Below are 24464 nucleotides of genomic sequence, written 5' to 3'. Positions count from 1 at the left end.
CATGGGATTTTCCAGGCAAGAGTACTGGAGTGGGGTGCCATTGCCTTCTCCGACATGAGTACTAGGGGAACACAAATGTTCACTCTGTAACATATTACATCAGGGAGCAAATGATATCAGTTTTGTTACTGGAGTTGTTAAATTTGATCCTCTTTCTAAGGTAGTGTCTGCCAGATCTCCTTCCACAAAGTACCTTTTTATTTTGTAATCAGTATGTCATCTGTGGGATAATATATTCTGAGGCTGTATAAATAGCCTATTCCCAAACAGACATTCACCCATGGTTTTAGCATCCAGTGGTGAATCTTGCTTAAATTAATTGTTGCTATAATAGTAAGTGGTGGTTTTTTTTTTTTTTTTTTTTGTATTCCTGCCATTCTTCTATAAGAGAAACTTTCCCCTTTCCCATTGAAAGTGAAAGTATTAGTTGCTCAGTTGTGTCTGACTCTGACTCTATGGACTGTAACCTGCCAGGCTCCTCTGTCCATGGAAGAATGGACAAGGCAAGAATTCTGAAGTGGGTTGCCATCTCGTTCTCCAGGGGATCCTCCTGACCTAGGAATCAAACCCGGGCCTCCTGCACACAGGCAGATTCTTTACCAGTTGAGCCAGCAGGGAAGCCCCATTAATTTTTAAAAAATACGATATGAATTCATTTTTTAAAACTTAATGTGTCATAATTCTTTCTAGCAGCTTTTCAAATTGTTCCAGATTTGACCAGTGAAAGTCCTTTCAGGTGCCTTGTATAACCTTTTGTCATGTGCCCATCAGTTTTACTTTCTACTAAAAGAAGTTACAATGTTGTTTTGACTTTTCCTATGTCAGCTGTGGAATTTGCCATTTATCCAGGAGTTCCACTCTTAGTCATTATGCTATTTTGCCTCCTAACAATTTTTTTTAAGCAATACGTCTTCATTATAGAAGATTTAGGTGGAAAAAATTTTTTAATTGAAGTGATGTTGGTTTATAACACTGGAAAATTTTACTCAGATAAATCTCATCCATGATTTGGCCCAGTCCAAGATGACAGAGGATGAGATGGTTGGATGGCATCACCAACTTGATGGACATGCGTCTGAGCAAGCTCTGGGAGCTGATTATGGACAGGGTAGCCTGGCGTGCTGCAGTCTGTGGGGTTGCAAAGAGTCGGACATGACTGAGCAACTGAACTGAATTGACCGAAGCCATTGTTAAGTTTGATGTGTATCTTTTCCTTTTTTGTTTTTATTTACAGGCATACCTTGTTTTACTGCACTGTCTTTTAGTGTGTGTGTGTGTGTGTGTGTGTATGTTTACAAATAAAATATTTGTGGTAGTCCTTTGCCAACCAAGACTGTCAGCACCATTTCTCCAACAGCTTTTGCTCACTTCATGTCTCTGTGTCACATATTGGTAGTTCTTACAATATTTCAAATTTTTTCGTTCTTCTGTTTGTTATGGTGATCTGTGATCAGTGATATTTAATGTTACTACTGTAACTCACTGAAGGCTCAGAAAATGATTAGCACTTTTCAGCAATAAAGTTTTTTTTTTTAATAGTATAGTTGCTTTACACTACTGTGTCAGTTTCTGTTGTACAGTGAAGTGAATCAGCCATATGTATACATATATACCCGGCAATAAAGTATTTTTAATTAAGGTATGTACATTATTTTTTTTAGACATGATGCTATTATATGCTTAAAATGCTACAATATAAGAATCTGCTGTATAGCACAGGGAACTCTACTCAGTACTCTGTGATGGCCTATATGGGAAAAGAATCTAAAAAAAGAATGGAGATATATATATATCTGATTCACTTTGCTCAACACCTGAAACTAACACAACATTGTAAATCGACTATATTCCAATAAAATTTAAAAAAAGAGAGTGCTTTGTTGGTGGCTCAGTGGTAAAGAATTCACCTGCCAATGTAGGAGACATGGGTTCGATCCCTGATCAAACTCTCTGTAACTAGAGAAAAGCCTGCACAGTAACCAAGACCCAGCACAGCCAAAAATAAAATTATTTTTAAAAATTAAAAAAGATTATAGTATAGTATAGATATAATTTTCATATGCATTGGGAAATCAGAAAATATATGCGACTTGCTTTATTGCAGTATTTGCTGCTTTGCACTTGTCTAGAACTGAACCTACAATATCTCCGATGTATGCCGGTAATTAGCTTTGAACAGCAGGTTTATTTTGAGACCATTTAAAAATTTTTATTGTTTAGCAGTATTATGAATCCCTATGAACTCATTTTCTAGCTTCAACAGTTATCAACATATGACCAGTCTTTTTTTTATATATAACATTCCTCCCATCCACCTCCCACTAGATTTTTTGAAGCAATTTTCAGACAGATTATCTATAAATATTGTAATACTAAAAGATAAAGACTATTTTTAAAAAAAATACAGCCACAGCACCATTTTCATACCAGTCAACATCTCCCTTTCCTCAGTCTTATAATTTTTTTTTAATGGTTTGTTCAAATCAGGGTCCAAACAAGGTTCATGTATTACATTTGGTTGATGTCTTGCAAGTTTCTTTCCTTTTTATTATTATTAATTCATTTGGCTGTGCTGGGTCTTAGTTATGGCATGTGGGATCTTTAGCTGCAGCATGTGGGATTCCTGACCAGGGATCAACCTGGGCCTTGCATTGGGAGCACCGAGTCCTAGCTGCTGAACCACTGGAGAAGTCCCAGTGTCTTTCAATTTTCTTTTAGTCTCTGTATCCTCTTCTCTTTGTTTTCTTTATAGTTTGTTAAAGAGATTGGCTTTTTGTCTTTCAGAATTTCCCTCCTAAATTTTGCTGATTGTATGCTTATTGTCACCTTTAACATGGTCTTCTGTTCTGAACTATATTTTCTGGAAGCTTCTATTTTGATTTGAGGCTTGATCAGATTCCATTTAGATTTAAAAAATTTTTTTGTTGTTGTCAGCCTTGCTCTTCGTTGCTGCGTGCAGACTTTCTCTAGTTGGCTGTGAGCAGGGGCTTCATTCTTTTGCAGTGTTGGTGGCTTCTCTTGTTGCGAAGCACAGGCTCTAAGCACATGGGCTACAGTAGTTGCAGCACATTGCGTCATGTGGGATCTTTCATTGCAATTCTGAGACTCTCTAGTTGCGGTGCTTAGGCCCAGTAGTTGGGCCTGGGGCTTACTTGCTCTGCTGCTGCTGCTAAGTTGCTTCAGTCGTGTCCGACTCTGTGCGACCCCATAGACGGCAGCCCACCAGGCTTCCCCGTCCCTTGGATTCTCCAGGCAAGAACACTGGAGTGGGACATGTCAAATCTTAGTTCCTCGACCAGGGATCCGGCAGGTGTCCGCTGCATTGCAAGGTGGATTCTTAACCACTGGACCACCAGGAAAGTTCCTAGATTTTTTTTTTTAACAAGAGTATTTCATAGGTGGTGTATTATATCATTGTGAGATATGTACTGTCTGGTTATCTTTCTTTTATAATGTTAAGATTGATCAGTGGGATCAGCCTAATCCATCCATTTGAAAGCGTATTCAACTAAGAGTCACTGATGATCATTGCCCAGATCCATTATTTCATTAAGGGTATCTCTCAATATTTAAATAATTTTTTAAATTATAAAAGGAATATATGCTCATTGAAAAAAATTGACAACATAGAAGGATAATCATCCAAAACTAATCATCCCCTAATCTCCTTGCTGCAATTACAGTTAATATTTTGGCTTATTTCCTTTCAGCCTTTATTTTTAGATTTCTGCATAGTATTTCATTCTGTATTTGAACACTGGGTTGTTTAAATTTTTCATTGTTATAGAAATGCTTTGACAGAACATCTTTGTCTTATGATTTTGTCTAAATTCAAGTGATTTCCTCAGAGTAGATTCCCACATTTTAATTCATGGATCAGAACATGTGAATTATGATTAAATTCCTTATGAAAGTGAAAGTGTTAGTGGCTCAGTCATGTCTAATTCTTTGCGACCCTATGGACTATAGTATGCCAGGCTCCTCTGTCTGTGGAATTCTCCAGGCACGAGTCCTAGAGTGGGTAGCCATTCTTTTCTCCAGGGTCTCTTCCTGACCCAGAGATTGAACCTGGTTCTCCTGCTTTGCAGGCAGAATCTTTACATATTGTTAAATTGCTTAAATAAAAATGCCAACTATTAAAGAAAAAGATTGTCCTATAAATATACACATATACTAGTAGGGATTACACAAGTGATTGCTTTTCTAAGACCTCCAAATTATTTAATACCTCATAGATTGAAGAATTTTATTCATAAAAATATAATGGTGTAGACCCTTTATTTCTATATTCTAAGTAGGAATTGTGTGGTTTAAGACACAGAATTAATTCTGTTCTGAGAATTAATTCTTTCCTTTAAGTCTCAGGGTGGTGGGGGCACTGCCAAGCATATTTTTATATGAGTATTTTTGTCTTATATGGAAAAATGTTGAAACGACGCAGGGGTCAGCTACAGCAGCACTGAAGATTAAGGTCATTTGCTCAACATTCAAGTGTACTTTTTTGAGAAAGGCAAGCTTATCTCTTAAATGAAAAGTGCTACAACTTGAGTAGGGACAGAATGCCTATGTGCCTTCTCCACAACAAAGAGGGCAGTTTGGTATTGTGGTGCTGGCTTTGGACTCTTAACAGACTTGGAATCGTATCCAGGTATTTGCCAAATTAAAGCCTCTGAGCCTTTATTTGTTCATTTGTTCCTTGTACCCAGTGATGCCTGCCTTTTTTTTTTTAGTGTTGCTTTATTTAGGAAGTATCAACATAGTCATTAGGATTTTTTAGTTATGAACTATCACTAGTAGAATAAGACTATTAAGCCTAGTATCTGAGAGAACATGAATTTGCGTATTGAATGGAATGAGGCAGATAGGGTCTTTTTATTTCAAGAGTATTTATTTCACATCAAACTCTAGAGACATTTTCATCTAAGTTACAGACATATTCTGTTGTTTTTAAAGCCAAGAAAAGATTCCACTGAACTTGAGAATAAGAAACTAATTGATTCATTAAATATATTATATCTTGTGTCAATTTTATGCCAAGAATATGGAATACTGAAGTGATTGAGAGTTGACTGGGGGAAATAAATAGGTAAAGCAATAATTAGAATGTTGTGTGGAAAATGCTGTGATACATGCCCATAGAGTTCTGTTCAAGTGTGGAGATTGTGGCATTCTTGGATTAGGGAAGGGCTTCCTGGGTACTGCCAACTGGCAATCCGGGGCCTAAATTATTCTTGGAATAGTATTTTTGGAAGACAGACTAGAGGAATTGAGATTAGAGATAAGGAGACAAGTAATGAAGCAGTGTCATGGGAACGGACAGATTTGAGAATCTCTTGGTGAGATAATCAGTCAAACTTTGTGACTGAGGGTCAGGATGAATGAAGGCAGCTTTGACTTAGGTTTTTGGCTAAGCCTACTTAGCCAATTCAATGGGAGAAAAAGTCTTTTCAAGAAATGGTGCTGCCATACACAAAACGAATTAAGGTCAAATGAATGTAAGCTCAAATGAATTAGAAACCTAAATGTGAAACTGGACACTATGAAAGTCCTAGAGGAAAACATAGGCAAAACACTGTCTGACATACATCACAGCAGTATCTTGTTTGATCCAACTCCCAGAATAGTGGAAATAAAAATAAACAAATGGGATCTCCTTAAACTCAAAAGCTTTTGTGCAGCAAAGGAAATGATAAAACAAAAATCCAACTCACAGACTGAGAGAAAATATTTGCAAATGATGTGACTGACAAGGGGTTAGTCTCAAGTCTACACAAAATTTGTGAAGCTGAACATCATCAAAACAAACAATCCAATCAAAAAATAGGCAGAAGACCTAAATAGACATTTTTCCAAAGAAGACCAGGATGGCCAAAAGACACATGAAAAGATATTTAGCATCACTAATTATTAGAGACATGTAAATCAAAACTACAATCAGATACCACCTTATACCAGTGAAAATGGCTATCATAAAAAAATCCACAAACAAATACTAGAGAGGGTGTAGAGAGAAGTGACAGTTTCAGGTGTACACCAAAGGGATTCAGTCATACATATACATGTATCCATTCTCCCCCCAAATTCCCCTCCTATCCAGGCTGCTACATGACATTGAGCAGTTACCTGTACTATACAGTAGGTCCTTGCTGGTTATCCATTTTAAATACAGCAGTGTGTACCCATCCATCCTAAACTCCCTAACTATCCTGTCCCCCCTGCACTATTGGTAGGAATGCAAATTGACATAGCCACTATGGAGAACAATATGGAGATTCCTTAAAAAACTGAAAATAGAGCTACCATATGACCCTGCAATCCCACTTGTGGGTCTATATGGTCTGAAAGGATACATGCACTCTGCAGTGTTCCTTGAAGCACTGTTCTGTGAGCCAAGACATAGAAACAACCTAAATGTCCATTGACAGAGGAATATTTGAATAAAGAAGATGTAGTACAGAGACACAATGGAATATTACTCAGCCGTCAAAAACAATGTCATTTGCAGGAACATGGATGGACCTAAAGATTGTTATTCTGAATGAAGTCAGACAAGGAAGTGGAAACATCATATGACATCTTATATATGCAGAGTCTAAAAAGACATGATACAAATAAACTTATTTAGAAGGCAGACTCACGGACTTAGAAAAAGAACTTATAGTTGCTGAAGGTAAGAATAGGGGGATGGGATAGTTAAGGAGTTTGGGATAGAGGGGTACACATTGCTATATTTAAAATGGATAACCAGCAAGGACCTGTATGACTGAATCCCTTTGGTGTCCACCTGAAACTGTCACAACATTGTTAATCAGCTATACTTTAATACAAAATAAAAAATTAAAAAAAGAAATGGCACTGGGACAACTTAATATCTGCATGTGAAAAAAGAAGTTGAACCTCACACCATCTATAAAATATGGATTGAAGACCTAAATGTAAGGGTTGAAATTATAAAACTCTCTTAAGGGTAAATTTCATGATCTTAGATTTTGGCAGTGGATTTTTAGATATGACACCAAAAGCACAAGCAACAAAAGAAAAAATAGATTAAATTTTCAAAATATAAACTATTTTGCATCAAAGAACACTATCAAGAAAGTGAAAAGGAAATTTACAGAATGGGAGAAAATATTTGTGAATCATATATCTGATAAAGAGTCTAGATTTCAGAATATATACAGCATTCTTACCACTCAACATCAAAAAGGACTCAATTAAAAGACATTGTCTCCTAAAAATATATACAAATGGCTAGCAAACACTTGAAAAGATGATCAACCTTATTAGTCATTAAGAAAATGTGAGTCAAAACCATGAGATACCACTTCATCCTCACTAGAATGGCTATTTAAAAAAATGAAAATAGCAAATGTTGGTAAAAATATGGAGAAATTGGAACCCCAGTACACTGTTGGGAGTGTAAAATGGTGCAACTGCTGTGGGGAAAAAAAGGAATGAAGTACTGTCACATGCCACAATATGGATAAACCTGGAAAACATATGTTAAGTGAAAGAAGTCAGTCACAAAAGCCCACATATTGTATGATTCCGTTTATCAGACATGCCCAGAATAGGCAAATCCATAGAGACAGAAAGCAAATTCGTGGTTGCCTAGGGCTGGGAGTTTGGGGGGAAAGGAGAATGGCTGCTAATGGGAGCTAGTTTCTTTTTTAGTTAATGAAAATATTAAAATAGGTAGTGATGATAATTATACAACTCTGTGAATATACTCAGAATATACTATGTAATTTTATCCCAATAAAGGTGTTATGTTGAAACAAATATAATTGTTTCATATTTATGTAATTGCTGGAGAAGACTCTTGAGAGTCCCTTGGACTGCAAGGAGATCCAACCAGTCAATCCTAAAAGAAATCAATCCTGAATATTCATTGGAAGGACTGATGCTGAAGCTGAAACTCTAATACTTTGGCCACCTGATGTGAAGAACCAACCCACTAGAAGAGACCCTGATGCTGGGAAAGATTGAAGGCAAAAGGAGAAGAGGGTAGCAGATGATGAGATGGTTAGCTTCAGCTACTCAATGGACATGAAGTTGAGCAAACTCTGGGAGATAGTGAAGGACAGGGAAGCCTGGCATACTGTAGTCCATGGGGTTGCAAAGAGTTGGACATAACATATCTATTGAACAACAATGACAACAACATTGAAACAGAATAGAACAGTGACAGCAGAGTCAGGATGAATATTGAAAGTTTGAGGATAGCATAGAAGTTGTGAAATAATTTCTGACAGTAGAACATGTAGAATATGTAGAACCACACTGAGGTGCTGGCCACAATGAGGTGCTGCTTGAGGTTTTGGGTCTTAAATATAACATAAGCATAGTCAGCACAGTTGTGCTGCTTAGGTAGGGACACATAATAGGTGGTGAATTAGAATTAACCAGAATTGGGTTTTGCGAGGCAGTACAGTAGAAATAAGTTGAGAAAATATTCAGAGGGATAGTTGGTATGATCACCATGAGATCTAAGTTAGGTAAGAAGGAAAGTGAGGATGTGACAGGATGATGGACAACGAAAAGGTGATAGCCTGGAATTAGATGTTCTAGTGGGGCTGAAGGATTATTAGAATTAGAGTATTAGAAGGAGTGAGCTGGAAAAGATAGGTGGTGGTGGTCTTGAAACTGGCGTGATCATTATTGACAGGCTCAATCAGTTCCTCACTGGAACCACAGAATACAGAAAATGAATGGAATGTTATCCTTACTTCTCCCAAGGATGGTACATAACTGATTGGTACTATTCTAAATGCAGAGGACAGAGGTTAATGCATTACATGCAATGGATGCCTGAAGGCATTATGCTTACTTCTCTCTCCCAGTCCCACTTGAGCAAAGCTAAAATCTCATCCATGGGAACTGATAGCAAAAAGGTCAAGGAAGTGAGAGGACAGATACTGAATTGAACCATAGCTAACCTAAGGTTGAACTACAAAAAACTGCAACTTGCATATTCTTCAGCTAATATATAGGCATTAAAATCATCAAGAATGATGGCAAGAGGGGCAAAAACAAAGTAAGTCATCTGTTAAAATGTTCAGTGAATGGCCAGGAAAGTGGGTGGGGTGGGTGATGAGGGGGATAGTAGATGACTTCTTCAAGGTGGAGTAGCAAGGGCAGCAGAATGGTTTGTGCTTCAAAAGAGGTTTTTCCAGTAGTCTGGAAGCAACAGTGAGGAGTAAGAGGGTATCTACTCCACCTCCGGGTCAGTGGTACTGAGTTGTAAGGAAGAAGAAACAGCCAGTACTTTAGAGGGTACAGGGAGAAACAGTACCTTCAGAGGACAGCCATCTTTTAGTTACAGCAAGAAGATGAAGAGTACTTTCACAAAGAAGGTTAAGAACATCAAGGAATTTTTTTTTGATTACTGACCCAAATTCCAGAGGGCAGTTATTGTGAGAGCAGTAGTGGGAGACTGAGTCATATTAGAAAAGTGTGCCCAGATGACAGATTAGAGTCATGTGGGAATGAGAATCTAAGTGATGAGAGAAGCCACGGGAAGCTTGAATTTCTCAGAGTGTCCAAGGTAAGCAAGTTTGAGGCAATAAAGGGTTAGTCCTGGTTATCTCTTAAAGGAGAAGTGCTAGCCAGTGGAACTGTCTATAGTGACAGAAATGTTCTGTAACAGTAGGACCAAACACGGTAGCCATAAGTCGCATGTGGTTATTGAACACTTGAAATTTAACTCATGTGATTGATTAGCTAAATTTTAAATTACATTTAATTCTAATTGAGATTTAAATTTAAATAGCCACATGTCTCAAAATGGTAGATAATGGTCAGTTCTTTTGATAGCCTTTGTGTTGGGTCTAGTCTCTTAGGAAAGGCTGCCGGCAGTGAAGCAGGCAACATGCAAGTGGAACAGGCCTTTCCTTTTTCCTCTAACATTTCACTAAGAAAGTGCTAAGTTGGAGGACAGTTAGCCGTAACAGGAACATAAACAATTCTGTGGCCTCCCATTATTTTCTGCTGATGTGGTTTTGAGGCTGAGGGAGATAAACTGAGACTAACTTCTGTCATTCTGCCAAATCTCTCTTCTTTGTACGTATATACGTTTAACTCAAGGAGCCATTGTCTTCATTGTTTACAGTTCAAGGTCTTATGTTTTTATTTTTGATTGCTTGTCTGCTTTGGATTTTGAAAATAAATGTGCTGATGCTTACATATATCAATAACCTCAGATATGCAGATGACAGCACCCTTATGGCAGAAAGTGAAGAGGAACTCAAAAGCCTCTTGATGAAAGTGAAAGTGGAGAGTGAAAAAGTTGGCTTAAAGCTCAACATTCAGAAAACGAAGATCATGGCATCCGGTCCCATCACTTCATGGGAAATAGATGGGGAAACAGTGGAAATAGTTTTTATTTTTTTGGGCTCCAAAATCACTGCAGATGGTGACTGCAGCCATGAAATTAAAAGACGCTTACTCCTTGGAAGGAAAGTTATGACCAACCTAGATAGCATATTGAAAAGCAGAGACATTACTTTGCCAACAAAGGTTCGTCTAGTCAAGGCTATGGTTTTTCCTGTGGTCATGTATGGATGTGAGAGTTGGACTGTGAAGAAGGCTGAGCGCCGAAGAACTGATGGTTTTGAATTGTGGTGTTGGAGAAGACTCTTAGAGTCCCTTGGACTGCAAGGAGATCCAACCAGTCCATTCTGAAGGAGATCAGTCCTGGGATTTCTTTGGAAGGACTGATGCTAAAGCTGAAATTCCAGTACTTTGGCCACCTCATGCGAAGAGTTGACTCATTGGAAAAGACTCTGATGCTGGGAGGGATTGGGGGCAAGAGGAGAAGATGACGACAGAGGATGAGATGGCTGGATGGCATCACTGACTCGATGGACATGAGTCTGAGTGAACTCCGGGAGTTGGTGATGGACAGGGAGGCCTGGTGTGCTGCAATTCATGGTCGCAAAGAGTCAGACACGACTGAGCGACTGATCTGATCTGATCTGATGCTTACATAGTATTGGTAATTGTTCTGTGATGCTTTGGTTATTTCATTTTATTTGTACAAATTAGAATGGGAAACACTTAAGAGTAAAACCTAATCCAGTAGGCTGGTAGGTGTTGATTTAAAGATGGGCTTACATCTTTGGATACAACTAAGAAATAAATATGGAAGACTAATAACAAGAATTACATAGTAATAAACAACTATATGCAGAGTAGATCATGAGAAACACTGGGCTGGAAGAAGCACAAGCTGGAATCAAGATTGCCGGGAGAAATATTAATAACCTCAGATATGCAGATGACACCACATTGGCAGAAAGTAAAGAGGAACTAAAAAGCCTCTTGATGAAAGTGAAAGAGGAGAGTGAAAAAGTTGGCTTAAAGCTCAACATTCAGAAAACTAAGATCATGGCATCTGGTCCCATCACTTCATGGGAAATAAATGGGGAACCAGTGGAAACAGTGTCAGACTTTATTTTTTTGGGCTCCAAAGTCACTGCAGATGGTGATTACAGCCATAAAATTAAAAGACGCTTACTTCTTGGAAGGAAAGTTATGACCAACCTAGATAGCATGTTGAAAAGCAGAGACATTACTTTGCCAACAAAGGTTCGTCTAGTCAAAGCTATGGTTTTTCCAGTGGTCATGTATGGATGTGAGAGTTGGACTCTGAAGAAAGCTGAGCGCTGAAGAATTGATGGTTTTGAACTGTGGTGTTGGAGAAGACTCTTAAGAGTCCCTTGGACTGCAAGGAGATCCAACCAGTCCATTCTGAAGGAGATCAGCCCTGGGATTTCTTTGGAAGGACTGATGCTAAAGCTGAAACTCCAGTACTTTGGCCACCTCATGCAAAGAGTTGACTCATTGGAAAAGACTCTGATGCTGGGAGGGATTGGGGGCAGGAGGAAAAGGGGACGACAGAGGATGAGATGGCTGGATGGCATCACTGACTTGATGGACGTGAGTCTGAGTGAACTCCGGGAGTTGGTGATGGACAGGGAGGCCTGGTGTGCTGCAATTCATGGGGTCGCAAAGAGTCGGACACAACTGAGTGACTGAACTGAACTGAACATCACCTGAGTGCTTTCTGTGCGCAAACACTCTTAAACTTATTTGGATTATTTGATGTGAGCCTTACCAAAACCCAAGGGGATAGATGCTTATTATCATGTCACTTTGTGGGTAAGTCAGCTGATACTCGGAGAGCTTAGGTAACTTACGGAAGGCAACACAACTAGTAGAATCCAAACTTGGGAATGGATTTATCCAACTATAAAGTTGATGCATGTTATTTCATTGTGTGTCACTGCTTCTTTGTATCTTGACAGTGCCAAGTCAAGTCCCAAGTACAGTTTTCTAGGGTGTTTTCCATCCAGTGGTTTATAAAGACCTGAGTTAATGGTTGTAGGTTTATGGGTGGCTCTCTCAGCTCTCAGTGATATTCCTCCTTTCTGTTTTGCTTACCTTGCCTAGGTAGTTGTTCTCCTGGAGTTGTCCTCAGACTCCATTGTTCCCTTTTGAAATTTTTGGCTATTGTCACCAGCAACTGAGTTTTTGGATTTAAGTTTCATATTGAATTCTCATCCTGCAGCTAGTTGAAATGGCTCTCTCAGCACTCATAAACCAGAGTAGGAGATTATTTTAGAGCAACTTACCACCCTTCTGCTCCTTTGTAGGGGTGGTAGTTTTCAAAGGAAAAATGTAGCTGCAAGGCCTGGTCCAAGTCTTCTCTGATCGTAACATTTAATATAGAATTAGCATATAATTCTCAGCCATCTGCCAAATCTCTTTTCCACCTGCCCATTTATCATTTTTTGTCTTCCCATCCTTTGCCATCTTATTTCCCAGGAGAGGCAGCCTGCTCTTAGAGAAAAACATATATTTCTTTAAAGTCAGACTCATATTTTATTCTTGGTGCCATGTTTCTTTGTTGTTTTTAGCTTTGTGATCTTGGTCAGTTTATTTCATCATATATAAAATACAAATAGTGATATGTGCCTTGCAGGACTGTTGTAAAGATTAACAATTATGTTTATTAAGTCCCTGGTACAGAAAAGGTTCTCATAATCCCCATGAATCCCTTGCTATGACTTAAATTGACTAATATTTATTAGCATGTAATCTTTGCTAGACTGTGTTGCAGATGGTAAAGAGATCAAATCAAAATCTGGAATCTCTGGATTCAGAAGTTCTTGTGATATAGAAAAACGACTGACAAATAACAGAAACATGCTATTTACAGAGGTATAAATTAATATACAGAGAGCTTCTCTGGTGGCTCAGGCAGTAAAGAATATGCCTGCAACGCATAAAACCTGAGTTCAATCCCTGCATTGGGAAAATCCCCTGGAGAAGGGAATTGCAACCCACTCCAGTGTTCTTCCTTGGAGAATTCCATGGACAGAGGAGCCTGGCGGATTACAGTCCATGGGTTTGCAAAGAGTCGGACATGACTGAGTGACTTAACACCTTTACCTTCATATTAATATAAAGTTCTGTAGACAATTAGTTTCTTTCCTAGCCATGTTTTTGAAGTGATTTCTAAGTATTTCTTTTGGAAAAATACTTGACAGTCAAGATGGGGAACAAATAGAGAAGGGGTGGCAAACACTTATAGGTTTATGTAGTCTGAAATGCCAATCTTCTAAGAATTGATTTCAGCAAGGCACTTGATAAAATCTCTCAAAGTCCTTGTACATAAGTTGGAGAAATGTGGGTTAGCTGATAGAATAGGAGGTGGGTTTTGTAGGTGGTTATACAACTATGTCTAGGATGTTTTTCTCCTGCAGTACTTTATTTTTACTTATAAAATCTCTGAGTTGGAGGGAACTTAGAAATAGATCATCTAGTCTAATTTGTGCCTAAGTCCTCACTATAAGATGGTCTCTTTTTCTCCCTTTGAAGAGAAAAGGGAGAAACTTAAAAAAATTTCTTTTAATTTTCTAACTGGAAGTTTGTACTTCTTAATCATCCTCGCCTAATTCCCCCGTCCATGCCCCCTGCCCCCTGCTGCCCACCCCTGGCAACTCCCTATTTGTTCTTTGTTTCCGTGACTCAGTTTCTGTTTTGTTGTATTTGTTTGTTTTACTTTTTAGATTCTACATATAGGTGAAATCATGTAGTGCTTGTCTTTCTCTGTCTGACTTACGTCACTTAGCATAATACACTCTAGGTCCATCCATGTTGTTGCAAATGGCAAGGGCTTTTTTTTTTTTTAAATGTCTGAATAATATTCTGTTGACACACATATCACCTCTTCTCTATCCATTCATCTGTTACACTTACGTTGCTTCCATATCTTGGTTATTGTAAATAATGCTGCAGTGACCATAGGGATACATATATTTTTGAATTAGAGTTTTCATTTTTTTCAGGTAAATGCATACTTTTTAAAATTTTTAATTCAGTAGTATAGAAAACTGTATAGTGAAAAATATGCCTACTGCCTATTCTAGTCCGCTGGTCTCCCTGTCATCCTCCCCAGAGACAAGATATTATTAATAGTTGCTTCTGTATATGATCATGTTTTATTATACATATCTCTTTAACGTATTACAGTGATTTTAGTGTATGTGCTGTCTCCCTTAGTAAATTGTGAGCTCCTTAAGAGAAAGGACCATGCCTCATAATTTCCTGTTATCTCCCCAAGTTACTCACACATTAAAGATTCTCAATAAATATTTGCTTGATTAAGTATTTAAAGGAAATTTGGACTAGGAGAAGATAGGCTCCTCTGGTAACATGCCACAGTTTTCCGTGTCCTTGGCCTAATCATTTACAACCATTTTTCCCCAGTGACTTGGATGAAGATGTAGAAAGCATGCTTGTCATATATGCAGATGAAGCAGAGCTGGAACAGAGAGCTAGTATAACATCAGATGACAGAATCAAGACTTCAGATGATCTCAACAGACTGCAATGTGCAACTGAAAAGAACAGGGATAAATATAAAGCCCTGTTGAAGGGGAAAAATACCCAACAGTTTAGTTACCCAAACATAGAATTAGGAGACCTGTCTTGATGGCATTTTGAAGATGACTTGGGAGGAAGGGGGATATATCTTAATTGCCTTTAAGTTCAGTTTAAGCCAGTAGAATATCAGGATTGTCACAGCCTTGGCTGAATTAGTCTGGATGAGGTAGCTTGTGGTTCTTGTGTTCTCTTTACTGGTCAGATTGCTTGTTGGAATATTGGATCTGTTTTGGGGTGCCACACATATGGAAGACTTAACAGATTGGGGTATATGTAGAGGTTAACTCGAAAGATAAAACATGGCTATAAGAATCAGACAGATCTAGACTATGTCCTGGGTTGTTCTTCCTAGTTGTGATAGCTTGGCAAAGTCAATTCCTCTGAGTTTATTTTTGTACCTTTAAAATAGGACAGAATAATAATACCCGTCTGGAGGATCATCAAAAGGATTAGAGCTACCCTAGGCCCTCAAAAGGATCTGTATTCCAAGTCTTATTACAGATTGGCTTAATGACTAGATATAGTACCTGTTTTAAAGGTTACAAGTAATGCAGCTTGTTCCGTGTTCAAAGAACTGACTTGTGGAAAAGGGGGTAAACGTATCCATACAGCCTGTAAATGCAGATTGAGCTAGAAATGTTGTGTAGCAGTAGAATGGGTTTCTCTAGGAGGAAGTGAATTCTCCTCAGTAATTGGACATAGTCAGGTTGAGACCGTATAATCACTTGTCAGGGATACTTTTAGAGGCATTTTTATGAGTGGTAGGTTGGACTAGAAGAGTAGGTAAACTATGGCCAGCCCGAGCCAAATACAGTCAGACATCTGTTTTTGTAAATGAAGTTTTAAAATGGTGAAGAATCTGACTGCAATGCCAGAGACCTGGGTTTGATTCTGAGTTGGGAAGATCCCCTGGAGAAGGACATGGCAACCCAGTCCAGTATTCTTGCCTGGAGAATCCCATGGACAGAGAAGCCTGATGGGAAGCCTATAGTCCATAGCGTTCCAAAAGAGTCGGACATGACTGCAGTTACTTAGCACACACCACACCCCATTATAATGTTGTCTATGGCTGCCTTCCTACTATAGGAACGCTCATGCCCAGTTGAGTAGTTGTAACAGAGACCATATGGCCTTCCAAACCTAAACTACTTACTGTCTGATCCTGTACAGAAAAAATTTGCTAACCTCTGGTTTAGGTAAATGCTTCCACAACCTAAATTATTTTGTGAACTGATAACCTTTCTAAATCTTCTATCATGGGAATTTCAAGTGTCAAGAGGGACAAAGGCAAGGTTTGGAGTGAGATGTTCATAATTCTTGTTAACTGCAAGGAATGAAGACTGAAAAACAGTTGGTTAATTAACTTCCAAAACCCTTTAAGAGAATGTGCTTTTGTAAACATACCTTTTGGTATGAGAAAAGAATTTGTATGCCACCTGGGCTAAAGCTGTTTATATTCACTAGAATTAGGAGGATGTGGTGGTCCTAGTGTAGTGGAAAAGACTTGTGTTAACTGTTCTGAGCTCTGCTTTTCTCACTGGTAAATGGAACCCTTTCCAGTGTTTTATAAAGATTGGAGCTAATGTGGGTACTCAGATGTAGCTGTCATTGCTATGTATCAAAAAGCATCTTATTGGAGCATATATCACACCAGACAGAATTTTCATTGGGAAAGTATAAATCCTTCCCCTGAGTGCTGCAAGTTGGGGTAGTACACAGAAACTTTTCTAATGGCAAATAGAGGGAAAATAGATCTCATTGCAAAGATGGTAATACCTTGCAGCTGGCAGTTTCAGTCCATGTTATGTAAGTAATATTCTCTATAGAAGAAAGGCAGAGGTTTCCTAGTCACCTCTCCCATTTGGAACAGAATTTTAAACTTTTCTACTTCCAATACATTTTATATTTACAGTCTACTGCCAGCTAACAGATTTTCTTCTTTTTTTTGTTGTTGTTTTATTTCTTGTCTTTCTTTTTTTGTTGAAAGTGTTGACTCGGAGTCAAAGAGAGGCCTTGAACAGACGTGACAGTGTGACAACTGCTCAGACTTCCCTAGACATTGACAAGTAAGTAGGTGCATTGTGTTTACAGAGCTCTTGCTTAACAAACCATTGCTTAGACCAAATGAGAGACCAGTTCCTCTCTTACCCTGGGTTTCTTTGATCAGGCAATCAAATCGTTGCTTTAACGCCTGAATTTCTTAGTATTCTCAGTTTGTGTCAGTATTGGTGGCCTCTTGTGACCCTTTTTGTCACTCTGAAAAGACCCTGCCACCCACTCCACTTCCACATTGCTCTGAGCTTTCTGTTTTCTTTGAATTTGCGTTTTGGTGTTTGGTGCTTTGGGGAAGCAGTGAGCTATTTTGCAATGTAATGGTGCAGAAGTTGAGTTGCAAGAAGTTGGGCAATATTGAAGACTTCCTTGGGTTGTGGGTTGCAGCTTGACTAAGAATGCACATTCGTTCCCAGTGGAGGCAGAGGCAAGGGGAGGTCAGGTATAAGTGCTACCTCCTAAAAGTAAAAATATCACCAACAATACATTAGAGCAGTTAGTAATTAGAAACATTTTTCTTTGAAACACAGATCCTGTCTTAGACTCTAAATTTCATAGCTGCCTTCCTTAATCCAATTGAGCAGAGCTGATCCACTTCCTTTTTTTAGAATCCTACCATCATGCAGATATTCTAGGACTGTATTCATCACACTATTGCACTAATCTTTTTTCTTTGATTTTTGACATTTCTGTCTCCCTGGCTAGGCTGTGAGTTACAATATTTGAAGACAGATACTTGCCTTCATTCATGTTTATATCCCCAGCATCTAATAGAATGTGTGTGAGACAGCAATAACAGTAATACCTCTTTGTTGAGCTTTTAATATTATGTGCCGGCCACTGTGCTGAGTGCTTTATTTACTTTATAACTATCACAGTTGTTGATATGGTAGTATTTTTTTTAAATAGATATAGAAACTGAAGGGAAATTATAGGTAACTGGTTAAGATTATGTGGCCAGAACTGGCAAAGTCTACCTGACTCAAAAACTTACGCTGCTTTTACAGTGCTGCTTCTCTCATGAACGTAGGGTATTAATAATGCTTTTTACATTAATGGATAAACCTTGAAAGGTACACTAGTCTAACTTTTCTCATAAAGCAGAGTTTCACTTGTAGTCTCTCTGATGATTAATTACTTGAGAGACTTATTCCTCTTATTTTAAAGACCTCTCAGAGAAACTTTTCTTAAAGGCAGTCTAAATCTTTCTATAGTAACTGAATAGCAACAGCAAGAAGTTTTGGAAGGTTTTCTTTAGCTTCGTAAAACTAAGATGATCTTATGAGTCAGGCAGACCTGGCTTCTGACAATTACTAGCTATAGGACATTGGGGAGATTAGTACCTTCCTAACCAGGCCAAGGAATTAATTGAGAAATTGTGTTTAAAGGACCATGCACCAGTTCTCACCACAGAGAAAATACTTCATGAATGTTCATTTTCTTCCTTTGTCTCCAGTGATTCCATTTTCACTGATGCCCAATAAACTTTACCTCAAGACATAATTTCCTCTCTTTACACAAAGTCGTTATAAAAAGATAAAAATAGCTATATATATGAAGTTATGCAAAAGCCTCTGGCAGAGCCACATGGTTTTAGTAACTTCCTAGCTCTAGAATTGAGGAAGGCAGCATATAGACAGACTTGATTTACTAATCAGACAAGTTCACCCTCCCTGGTAGAAATGTCATTTTTGATTTAATGCTCTTGGTGTTCCCTTTTCTGTCTAAATTTTTAACTTCCCTTTGAAAAAACTATTACACTTAATTTGAGAAGAGTTTGACAGAATATTTTATGTCTGGAGAGCAATCAGCATTGTTTGAGTTAGTTAGAAGAGCTTATTTCATTATCATCCTACTACTGCAACAGCAGGATACAAAGAAACAGCCAGGGAAAACCACTAATCACTCAGTCCTTTGGATTGGCATTGGGTTCATTTTATTGATGATCCTGCTGAGAGCAGCGATTCTGCTTTGGTTGACATTTCTCCTCCATAGAATAACTTTAAGATGTAAAAACACAATTTAAGATGTATCTAGGAGCATAGAGGCAAAAGCAAATCTTTTTTTTTTTTTTTTTTAACCACTTTTTCTCCATTTTTTTCTGATTGGCTAGGGATGAGAAGTGTTACCTCTGTAAATCCCTTGTTCCACTCAGAGAGTACCAGTGTCATGTAGAGTCCTGTCTCCAGCTTGCAAGAGGTGACCAAGGAGATGAGCCTGAAGAGAGTGAGAGAGTATGCACAGCTGTGGGGAGGAAGCGTCCACAGTGGCTGAGGAACCTAAAGGTATGTATAGAGTGTTTTAGGAAAGGTTCCCTAGTTCTTCACATTTCTGTTTGGGGCTTTCTTTCTCCCCTTCCTCCCTCTTTCCTTTTCTTCTGTTTATCTTGAAACTAGATTTGTGTTTTTTAAAATTATTTTTTCTTTTAATTAAAAAGTAATATATACTCAAGTAGTATACACTTAATATAGAAAATACAGGAAGTTAAAAAAATATGAAGAATCAGGGGGAATTATCACCCATAATTTAGTTACTCAAAGATGACATCTTTTAGTATTTTGGCCTATTTTTTTTCCAGTCTTTTTTTTCCTATGCATTTTTAATTAATTGTATATGTACATACACAGTTATTGTAGCATAACAAACTTCCTAAGTATATTTTTAAACTGTTTCTGAAATTACTCTTAATGTTTGTATCACACAGTCAGTTAACCATTCTCATATTATTGGACATTCACATTGTTTCCAGTTCTTTTGTATTATACGCTATGTTTAAAGCATTAATTAGTCTTTGCATTATTTCCTTAGTATAGATTTCCTGAAGTGGAGCTTTTAGGGCAATGAATCTAAACATTTTAAAATCTCTTGAAACGTATTGCCAAATGACTTTCCAGAAAGTATATTCTAGTCATACCCCCACTGCCAGGAACATATTCACGATCAACTCTGCTGAACGCCTCATTGTACCTAGCCTTATTAGGAAGTTGTGGAATCTGGCCCTGGTCACTGGGAAGATGTGCTTTCTGGCCTTTGATTAGAAAACTGGAAGAACAAGTCTTGGCTTTGAAATTAAAGATAAAGCAGCAGCTCCATATTCTAGACTTACTGACATAGCAATCATTGCACACCAAGATGGAGAAGCCATATGTCATGAAGGGAAAAAGGGACCCCTGTATGAATGGGGTGATTTTTGAGGTTGTAATTTGGAATTGAGGCTTATGGGTATGTGTTTATACCACAGAGCTAGTTTTTTCTCTGGCATCACTGTCTCTAAAAGCTAACTTGAAACTTGTTATTTTCTGTTTTAAATCTCTCCAAATCTATCATAGGTCAAAGGTTACTATAGAATAAACCACAATCACAGAAAACTAATCAAACTCATCACATGGACCACAGCCATGTCTAACTCAATGAAACTATGAGCCATGCCATGTAGGGCCACCCAAGATGGATGGGTCATGGTGGAGAGTTCTGAGAAAATGTGGTCCACTGGAGAGGGGAATGGCAAACCACTTCAGTATTTTTGCCATGAACAGTATGAAAAGGCAAAAAGGTATGACACTGAAATATGCACTCCCCAGGTTGGTAGGTACCCCATATGCTACTGGAGAAGAGTGGAGAAATAACTCCAGAAAGAGTGAAGAGATGGAGCCAAAGTGAAAACGCTCAGTTGTGGATGTTACTGGTGATGGAAGTAAAGTCCGATGCTGTAAAGAGCACTCTCCTTGGAAGAAAAGCCATGATCGACTTAGACAGCATATTAAAAAGCAGAGACATTTTGCCAACAAAAGTCCATCTAGTCAAAGCTGTGGTTTTTCCAGTAGTCATGTATAGATGTGAGAGTTGGACTATAAAGAAAGCTGAGTGCCAAAGAATTGATACTTTTGAACTGTGATGTTGGAAAAGACTCTTGAGAGTCCCTTGACTGCAAGGAGATCAAGCCAGTCAATCCTAAAGGAAATCAGTTCTGAATATTCATTGGAACGACTGATGCTGAAGCTGAAACTTCAATACTTTGGCTACCTGATGTGAAGAACTGACTCATTGGAAAAGTCATGATGCTGGGAAAGATTGAAGGCAGGAGAAGGGGTTGACAGAGGATGAGATGGTTGGATGATATCACCAATTCAATGGACATGAGTTTGAGCAAGCTCCAGGAGTTGGTGATGGACAGGGAAGCCTGGCAGGCTACAGTCCATGGGGTCACAAAGAGTCGAACACAACTGAGTGACTGAACTAAACTGAACTGAGAATAATTTGCCCTGAGTCTGGTATCCATTCCTGGATATATTCTTGGCATAAAGATGCATCTATTAATCATGTTTGCTTTTTTACTGTGTAAAAGTGATAAGTCACTCAGTCGTGTTGGACTCTTTGAGACAGCATGGACTGTAGCCTGCCAGGCTGCTCTGTCCATGAAATCCTCCAGGCAAGAATCCTGGCGTGGGTTGCCATTTCTTTCTCCAGGGGATCTTCCTGACCCAGAGTTCGAACCCAGGTCTCCTGCATTCAGGCAGATTCTTTACCACCTGAGCCAGCAGGGAAGCCCTTTTGTTTTTTTTTTAATTGTGTACCCTCCTTTATTAGAAAGCAAAAGACTTCCATTCAGCTGTGTCCCCACACCTCTTCTCTCCTGGAGATATCTATGATCTAGGCTAAGGAAGTTGTATTTTAGGCTCTCTGTGTAACCTTTTCATCTCTTTTTCTCTGACACAGGATAAAGGCCAAAATGAAGGCCGTCTCCTCCGTCTCTTGGAACAGTCTGAGTACAAGACTGCAGGTGAGGCCCTCAGGACCAGTTTTGTGAGCTTCTGCCTATGGCCTTCCAGTAAACATAGCCACTACCAACTCTTTTACTACAGTTTTTACTAGAGTTATGAGGGTGCACGTTTGACCTAATCAGCTGGCCTTTGAGACTTGATCTAGATCATCTCTCCCTAAGGAAGATTAAATACTCTGTCTTATTTATCATGTGTTTTATTTCAGCTTTTATAAAGCTTGAGCTTTCTACTGCCTGTTGAACTGGGGAAAAAACATTTCCAAATCATAGGGCAATGGCACAAGCCCTAAACACCTTTTACACTGAAAACCAGACATTACTGTCTTCTCCTAATGTTTTGTGCATTATTCATGTTACCCTTAGCCTAGTGTCTCAACCTATCCTCCTGAGAGTCTGTAGCATTGCATAGAGTTAGTAATACCAACTTCATAGATTGAAAGGATTATATCTAGTAAAGGTCCACATATATTCCCTGGTGTAAATAGGCTCTTGATAAATGTTAGCTGCTATTATTATTATTGTTCTTGTTGTTGATAGTTGCTTTTGTTAAAATTTACTAGACGTAGATGAAAGAGGAACTTTTGCTTAGGTCTGATGAGATTTGCTTGCCATCTAGTTCTGATAGTTCATTCCTACCAAGTAAATCTGTTGTGTCTTCTGATGACTATAAAAAGGCTGCCTCTCTGAGCCCCATAGCCTACTGCCTTTAGGTTAGCAGATTATAGATCTGCAGGTAGCATATTTTCATTGGCAACTCGTTGTTCCTCAAGTCCAGATTTGAAGTAGGTTTGTTCAGTGGTTATTCATTCAAAAGTATTCACCTCTGTACTTCTGCAGCTAAGCCTATTGGATGCTAATGCTCACATTCCATTGGTCTGGGTATTGGAGATCTAGCTACCTGGATAAACCTGATGAAGAACAGTGCCCAGAACATATGAAACACAGGAACAGTGAAAAGTATTATGATTGTAACACTGCTAAAAAAATTATTACTTTTTCTCTCCTATCACAGATGCAGAGATAAAGACCAAGTTTTCAGAAACAGGAGCCTTCAGGTGAATTGGGGTGTGCATTGAAGTGTGGCTGTCAGCAGTTCTAGAAAAGTATAGGCCTGGTCCTGTATTCTGTGTATAATGTGGTATTCAAACAGTTGAAGTAGAGAGCTGTGGAGCTGTGTGACCATTCTTGATATAACTCTGTGACCCTCATATGTCTAGGCTAAGAATTGGATGACTATCTCCGTTCATTCATGGTGTTAATATAAGCACAGAAAAAGCCGTCTTACTCTTTTTTGCCTGTCTATCCCCACCCAGCCCTCATCTTTTGACTTAGAAGTCAAACAATTTGGGAATTTGGGTCTGAATCCTGATTTCCTCACTGCCCAACTGTGTGGCTTTGGGTGTATGATTTACCCAGTGTCCTCGTCTGTGAAAGCGAAATGACAGTACTTATCTGATTGAAGTATTCCAAAGATTATGTGAGCTAGTAGTATATGTAAATACCCCTGAAACACATACTTATTGCTTATTAGTAGGTGTATCGTGAATTCTGACGTTTTTTTCTCCTCTTTAGGGTGTCTTCACCAGGGCTAGAAGAAGCAGGCTGCAGCAGAGAGATGCAGAGTTCCCTTACACATCTCGATTCAAATGAGTCTCCCATCAAGTCTTTTGTTTCTGTTTCAGAAGCCACAGATTGCTTAGTGGACTTTAAAAAGCAGCTTACTGTCCGGCCACATAGCCAGACACAAACCAAAGCAGGTAGAGGAAGAAGGAGGAAATCCTGAATTTCTAGGGTCTGAAGGTTGATCAAATCATTAGCAATAGAAGTCTGTCATGTTTATTAAGCCTTAGTGGCCTGCAGTTCATTGTTAAGGAAGTTTTGCCCCTACAGTTTCTACTACCAGCATCTACTCAGCATTCTGGTTTTTATGTTTTCTATGAGCTATACAGACAACTGTGTGTGTAGTGTTTTGTTTTATAACAATCTGTTTGAATTCAAGTATAGTTAAAAAGAAAACTTAAATATATTTATCTATGTTTGTATGAAGTCTTATTTCAATAAGATGGAGAGTTTCCTTTTTGTCTCTGTGTTGCAGGGCTTGGGGAGGGGTGTTTTAATTATGGAGCTAGTTCTCAGACTCATAAATTGCATGTTTTGGAATTCCATTACTGGTCTCTGACATACTGCCTATATTCACTGAATATGTAGTGTAAAGTTTTACTGTTTGGACCTTCTCTGACATCATTCTGGAAGATGCCAAGGGATTGAATGCTACTTTTGTTCTGCTGTCCTTACTGTTCAGTGACTTGTCACTTCATCTTGCTGCCTCACCCAGTTAAGAATTCTCAGCCAGAGCATAGCACCTTTGAAGGAATATGTCCAGTCATTCTTTCCAGGAATTTGTAAATGAACTCTCAAGTTATTAATTTCTATACAATTATTTTTTTTTCCTGGATTAACCCGTGGGGATGCTGTGCATATTCATCTGCTAAAGCTGACATTGCTTCTGTTGCCATCAGAGGTCATAGCAGCAACAGGAAGTAACTTCTATTTCAGTACATCAGTAGAGGAATGCATGTTCTCAACCTCGTTGCTCAGGATCTTCCAGTGAAGAACAGAGCTGTGGTCTGTCCTCAGTGCACAGGCTTTTAATGCACTGTTTCCTGCCTAGCTGCGTTTG

At 38.6% G+C, this 24464-nt stretch overlaps 1 protein-coding gene across 1 annotated transcript in view; it reads left to right on the top strand.

The window, feature by feature from the left end:
* The window catches only part of UIMC1 (ubiquitin interaction motif containing 1), a 109737-nt gene extending 85923 nt beyond the window's left edge, over window positions 1-23814 (top strand). The window contains exons 10-14 of the mRNA XM_070374125.1: window positions 16940-17018; window positions 19118-19289; window positions 21721-21784; window positions 22797-22839; window positions 23357-23814. Of these exons, the coding sequence (XP_070230226.1) occupies window positions 16940-17018; window positions 19118-19289; window positions 21721-21784; window positions 22797-22839; window positions 23357-23567 (569 nt within the window). The 3' untranslated portion in view covers window positions 23568-23814. The remainder of the gene's footprint in view (window positions 1-16939; window positions 17019-19117; window positions 19290-21720; window positions 21785-22796; window positions 22840-23356) is intronic.
* The last annotated feature ends 650 nt before the right edge of the window (window positions 23815-24464 follow it).

The sequence above is a fragment of the Bos mutus genome, chromosome 7 (genome assembly GCF_027580195.1).
Source record: "Bos mutus isolate GX-2022 chromosome 7, NWIPB_WYAK_1.1, whole genome shotgun sequence".
NCBI classification, from domain to species: domain Eukaryota; kingdom Metazoa; phylum Chordata; class Mammalia; order Artiodactyla; family Bovidae; genus Bos; species Bos mutus.
Note: the sequence above shows the minus strand (reverse complement) of the source record. Positions and strands in the feature narration are given on the sequence as shown.